This window comes from Acomys minous, assembly GCF_964271855.1.
Source record: "Acomys minous genome assembly, chromosome: 13".
NCBI lineage: Eukaryota > Metazoa > Chordata > Mammalia > Rodentia > Muridae > Acomys > Acomys minous.
The window spans coordinates 89,227,914-89,234,326 of NC_140495.1; the positions used below are offsets into that span (position 1 = coordinate 89,227,914).

At 47.1% G+C, this 6,413-nt stretch overlaps 1 protein-coding gene across 1 annotated transcript; it reads left to right on the forward strand.

The window, feature by feature from the left end:
* The first annotated feature begins 826 nt into the window (after nucleotides 1-826).
* On the forward strand, nucleotides 827-1,135 carry LOC311580560 (large ribosomal subunit protein eL39-like). The gene has a single exon (XM_084752207.1). It carries the CDS (start codon nucleotides 880-882, stop codon nucleotides 1,033-1,035), a length of 156 nt encoding a protein of 51 aa, XP_084608333.1. The 5' UTR covers nucleotides 827-879; the 3' UTR covers nucleotides 1,036-1,135.
* Nucleotides 1,136-6,413: the final 5,278 nt, after the last annotated feature.

Consider the following 6,413-nt stretch of genomic DNA (forward strand, 5'->3'; position numbering starts at 1 on the left):
CACTAACCTACCCCATTCTAGATCAGAGAGTTCCAGTCAAGGCCGGATACCTGTTGCTGAGGCAACTGTCCCAAGTCATTGGCACTAGACGCAGGGGCCACAGAGCCAGGAGGTGGCAGGCATCTGCCATGCTCCCTTTCCTTATGGGGGAGGCTCCTTGGCCCATGTAAGCTGCAGGCCACAGAGCTTGGTGTTGTGTGCTTTTGAAACAAAGTGTCACGTAGCTCAGGCTGGCTTCCAACTTGCTATGTGGCCATGGATGACTTTGAACTCCTGATTCTCTTGTCTCTGCCTCCCAAGTATTGAGACTCCAGGTATGCCTCACCCAGCTTGGTTTTTGTTGTTGTTGTTGTTGTTGTTGTTGTTGTTGTTGCACCATTGTGTATTTGCCTGTATTTGCATGTATGTGTGTACCAGATACAACTGTGTGCAGTGGTGCTAAGTACAGTGGGCAGCTTCTCCCTGAGGTGGGTTAGGGGTTGTGTAGCACTGAGCATTTACTATGTCCATAGGCTACTGTCAATTCCTTTCAGGTATTTTGTTTTATTGAATTTGTATTGTTTTATTTTACTTACAGAATCTTGCTATATAGCCCAGGCTGGTCTTGAACTCATTATGTAGCCTAGGCTGGCCTTGAACTCATGGTATCCCTCTTGCCCTATTGCTGGAATTACACCTACGAGTCATCATACCTGGCTACCAAGAATTTCTCCGTTACGGGTCACACAAGCCCTATGAAGCATATGATGTTTTCCTCTCACGGAAGAGGAAAATAAAAGAGAATGATGAGGAGAGAGATAACTCAGCAATTAAGAATGCTCCCTGCTCTTCTGCTTTCCTCCGCCATCACCCACTGTGTGTCAAACTCGGCTTCTCGTTATGTCTTTTCACAAGACTTTCAGAATCAAGCGGTTCCTGGCCAAGAAACAAAAGCAAAGCCGGCCTATTCCTCAATGGATCCGGATGAAAACTGGTAACAAGATCAGGTACAACTCCAAGAGAAGACACTGGAGGAGAATGAAGCTGGGACTGTAAAGATTCAGAGTGGCGAGACTGAGGCTTTATACTGAATCAATCAATTCTACCAGATGGAGTTTAGCATTTTTAACCCGGGGAGGGGGGGGGGGGAAACGGGACTTAGTCCTGTCTAAATTGGGGGTGTGGCTTGTCCAGCAATAAAATGTAGACCGTTTCAAGCCAAAAAAGAATGCTCCCTGGGGGGCTAAAGAGATGGCTCAGAGGTTAAGAGCATTGTCTGCTCTTCGAAAGTCCTGAGTTCAATTCCCAGGAACCACATGGTGGCTCACAACCATCTATAATGACATCTAGTGCCCTCTGCTGGCCTACAGGTGTACATGCAGGCAGAGCACTATATACATAATAAATAAATAAATAAAATAGTATTTGTTTTTGTTTTGTTTTGTTTTGTTTAGACAGGATTTCTCTGTGTAGCCTTGACTGTCCTGGACTCACTTTGTAGACCAGGCTAGCCTCAAACTCACAGAGATCCACCTGCCTCTGCCTCCCAAGTGCTGGGATTAAAGGCATGCGCCACCACCACTGGGCCAAAATAGTATTTTAAAAAATAATTTATTTATTTTTATTGTATGTGCATTGGTGTTTTGCCTGCATGTATGTCTGTGTGAGGGTGTCAGATCTTGGAGTTACAGACAGTTGTGAGCTGCCATGTGGGTGCTAGGAATTGAACCTGTGTCCTTTGGAAAAGCAGTCGGTGCTTTTAGCGGCTGAGCCATCTGTCCAGCCCCAAAAGAGGTTTTTGTTTTTTTTTTAAAGAGTGCCGCCTGCTCTTCCAAAGATCCTGAGTTCAATTCCCAGAAACTACATGGTGGCTCACAGCCATCTATAATGTGATCTGATGCCCTCTTTTGGTATGGAGGTGTACACGCAGATAAAGCTCTCATTTACATACACACACACACACACACACACACACACACACACACACAAAAGAAGCCAGTGAAGTAACTTCCCAAAAGTCTCCTAACTAGATGTGGAGCCAAAACTATAATCTAGGCAACAGGGCTCCAACATAGGTGAGCTCTGCAGGGAGATGTGCAGAAACAGCCCCAAGGAAAGCTGCAAGGAAGCAAGAGAAGGTGCCTGGGGGAGGGGGGAGGGGCGCTTCCAGGGCAGGGGAGTAGAAGAAGGCAGCCTCACTCTGCACCTGCCCTGAGGCTCTCAGCTGGGCCCAGCACTGGGGAACAAGTGTTCTCAGTAAGGACTACTGTGAGGACCAGACCTGGAAGGCGCCTGCTAGACCACCTCAGGGGCCAGTTCCAAGCTTGCTCTCCTTTACTAAGGGTATTCCTGGGCCCGCCATGAGCCTGGCACCATGCTAGGCACAGAGGATTCCGAACTACACAGATGGTAAACCAGAGTGCCCTTCTGGGACCTGTTCTGTGGGGAAGCAGATGTCAATCAATAGCCTTTTGAAGCCAGGCGTTGCTGACACACATGGTTAATGCTAGCACTCGGGAGGCAGAGGCAGGTGGATCTCTCTGAGGCCATCCTGGGCTACAGAGCCAGTTACAGGATAGCCAGGGCTACAAAGAGAAACCCTATCTTGAAAAACAAACAAACAAACAAGCAAAAACAATAGCCTCTTTGAGCCAGGTGTGGTGAAGCACGCCTGTGATCCCAGCTCTCTGGGAGGCAGAGGCAGGAGGATCTCTGTGAGTTCGAGGCCAGCCTGGTCTACAAAGTGAGTCCAGGACAGCCAAGGCTACACAGAGAAACCCTATCTCAAAAAAATGAAAAAAAAAAAACAAAAACCAAACCAAAACAAAACAAAAAATCCCAAAACCAAAAACATACTCCCCTCCCCCAAATAAACAACTTGTTATTTTAAATGACATATACTCTGTGGACCATAATGACATCTCCAGCTATCCCATGCCCAGGAGATGAACTGTCCATTCGTCCAGGGTAACCACACAGTATACCTATCTGTCCCTTGGGCCACCTAGCAGCCGTCTCAGGTCAACTCTCACTGTTTGCCACTGTTTGTGTTCATGTAACCTTTTTTGGCTCTTTCCTTTTTGTTTGTTTGGGTTTTGTTTGTTTGTTTTCAAGCCAGGGTTACTAAGTAACAGAGCTCTGGCTGTCCTGGACTTGATTTGTAGACTAGGCTGGCCTTGAACTCACAGAGATCCAACAGCCTCTGTCTCTCAATTGCTAGGATTAGAGGCCATGCTCAGCCTAGTTATTTCCTTTTTTGAGAGAGGGTCTCATTATGTATCCTTGGCTAGCCTGCTGCTTGTGGGAGCTCTCTGTCCTCCTCTGCCTCTCAAGGCAGGGATTGTAGGCTTGTAATCAGCTCTGTGTGTATATAAGTGTGTGTGTGTGTGTGTGTGTGTGTGTGTGTGTGTGTGTGTGTGTGTGTGATGACAGTCTCACTAGCTCAGGCTAGCTTCAAACTCACTATCCAGCCTCGGCCTCTTGGGCTGGCCTTACAGGCATGCACCACCACAGCTCACTCAAGCAACCCTCATCAAGCAAAGCATGCTGGCTCATGTTTAACCCCGCACTAAGCTAAAGTGGGAGAACTACCGTCTAGACTACACAGTGAAGTGAGTACCTATCCAGAAAAAAACAAAAACAAACCACAAAACAAAACAATTTAAAATTCAAGTAATCCTTATTTCACTTAGTACAATCGATATCTATCTTTTTAAAATTAATTTATTATGTATACAGTATTCCGCCTGCATGTATGCCTACAGGCCAGAAAAAGACACCAGATCTCATTATAGATGGCTATGAGCCAACATGCGGTTGCTGGGAATTGAACCCAGGACCTTTGGAAGAACAGCAGGTATTCTTAACTTCTGAGCCATCTTCCCAGGCCCTAGATGCTCTATCTTGTCATTGGTCATTCTTATTAATCGCTTACGGTGCCTAATTTATACATTTTTGTTTTGTTTCTTAAGGGGTCTCACTGGCTATGTAAACCAGGCTGTCCTGGAACTCACAGAGCCTGCTCTGCCATCTGGGTGCTGGGATTAAAGGTGTGCACCACTATGCAAGCCTCAACTTATAGCTTTAACATTTATTGTTACTAGTATTTTATTATTTTGTGTGTATGGGTGTTTTGCCTGCGTGTACAGCTATGCACTACCTGCATGCAGTGCCCTTGGAGGCCAGAAGAGGGCACTGGATCCTCCGAGAGTATTTATGGCACGCTAGCAAGTATCCCAGAGTCTTGAAGTCACTGTGTCGAGGAGGATAACCTTAAATTAAACTTCTGATTCTTCTGCCTCTACCTCCTGAGTGCTGGAATCGCAAGAGTGCGCCACCACACCCAGTTTTCCGTTTAGTACCAATGTGACTTTGGGCAGAAACTGAATCAGAGGGATCCTGAGTGTTTTCACCTGTGAAACAAACGGGACTAAGTACCCCTCGAGGGAGCAGCCGGAGAGCCGCTCCTTGGAGCTGCGCAAAACGCGGGTTTCCTTTCACCAGTGTCAGGATGAAAATGAGGCGTGGATCCCAAGCATCTGGCACGGAACTCATGCAGCTGGCTTTGTTGTTATTTGAGAAAATTTCACTGTGAGGCTCGGGTCCCACACGTCTGGCATGGTACTGACACAGCAGCCTTCATGGTGTTATATGACAGCCTCTCACTGTGCATGTTAACTGCCCCGGAACTCTCTATGTAGACCAGGCTGGCCTTGAACTCACAGAGATCCTCCTGCCTCTGCCTCCCGAGTGAGTGCTGGGTTTAAAGGCATGCAGCCCAACAGCTAGCTTCTAACAGGATCTTCTTAAGTCCCGCGTGGAAAGGACACAGGTTTGGCACAGCCCCATCTCACCCTAATACCCAAAGTCTGGGGACCAGGAGATACTAGCCCTAGAATAAAGGCCTCCTGGCTGGTTGGGGTGAGAACGCATTCTCACTTCCAGGGAATTAGCTGTTTCTCTAAAGTACTTCCTGCCCCATCCAGAGCCTCGAGCTAATCGCATTAGCTCTCCTGGGCTTCTCTGCATTTTCAGCCCGGTATGTGTACCTCTCCCAAGATGCCTTTGAAGTCCTGAGCCCTTTGATGTGAGTGGTTGTGTGTGTGGGGGGGGGGTGCATCTGCCTGGAGATCTTGTGACTCCTGTGGTCAGTGGCCCACAGAGCAAGGATGCTGGGAGTCTGAGCTGCAGGTGCCCCCCTACCCCTCCACCACCACCCCAACCCCCGCCTGAGGTGACCCAATGTGGGCTTTGGAGCCAAAAGTTGGACGCTAACACTAGTGCCAGCCCTGCCATTAACCATGTGACCTTCTGTCAGTCACCCTGTTTCTGAGCCTCCCACCTTTTCCTTTCAAATGAGGAGTATAGCATCACCTACTGGGGGGGGGGGTGAGAGAGAGAGAGAGAGAGAGAGAGAGAGAGAGAGAGAGAGAGAGAGAGAGAGAGAGAGAGAGCCATCCCCCATCTCAGCAAGACTCTCTCTCTTCTCTCTACTGGATTCCCTAAACCCCGAAATGAGCCAGCCTTCCAAAGACCTTAGAGGATTCTAAGCTTTAATCTAAATATCCTTTACCATATTTTTCTTTCAGAGTTGTAGACAAACATACAAAAAAACATCATTATAATTATTTTCCATTTTTGACAGTTTTAGGAACTTGTTTGTTTAGTTTTACCTGGTTTTTTGTTTTTTGTTTTTACTTTTGAGAGTTCTGCATAATCCTGGAACTTGTTATGTAAACCAGGCCGGCCTTAAATTTATGGCGAACCTTTGCCTCTGTATCTCAAAGGCTGGGATTATAGGCATGAGCTACCATGTCCAGCTTTATTGATTTGAGATAGCATCTTGCTGTCTAGCTCTGGCTGGCCTCAAACTTGCAGCAGTCCTCCTGCCTCTGCCTCCCAAGTGGTCTTCTGACCACCACACTCATACCTTAGCACACACATATCCTAACACATATACACACAAATATAAATAAATTTTCAAACAAAATTACTGGGCTGGGGCGGTGGCTCAGTGGTAATGTGTTTCACCATAGCATTTGTGAGACACTAGTTCAATTCCCAGCAACCACATGGTGGGTCACAACATCTATAATGAGATCTGATGCCCTCTTCTGGCCTGCAGGTGTACATGCAGGCAGAGCCCTGTATACATAATAAGTAAATAAATCTTAAAAAAAAAAAAAAAGAGTGCTTGCTTGATGCTCTTCAAGTGGGCTTGGGTTCAAGGCCCAGCACCCATGTCAGACAGCTCACAGCAGCCTGTAAGTCCATCCCCAAGGGATCTGCTACAGGCACCTGAGCACACAGGAACACCCCCCCCACACACACACACAGTCACACACATTCACATAAGGAAATGAGAATGAAATAAATTGCCTTTTCGAGCTGCTCAAGTATGGATCCATACAGCGTTGTTTTTTATTGCCGTCTTA

Coding starts and splice junctions, on each gene's coding strand:
- LOC311580560 (XM_084752207.1), top strand. CDS start 880: ATGTCTTTTCACAAGACTTTCAGAATCAAGCGGTTCCTGGCCAAGAAA.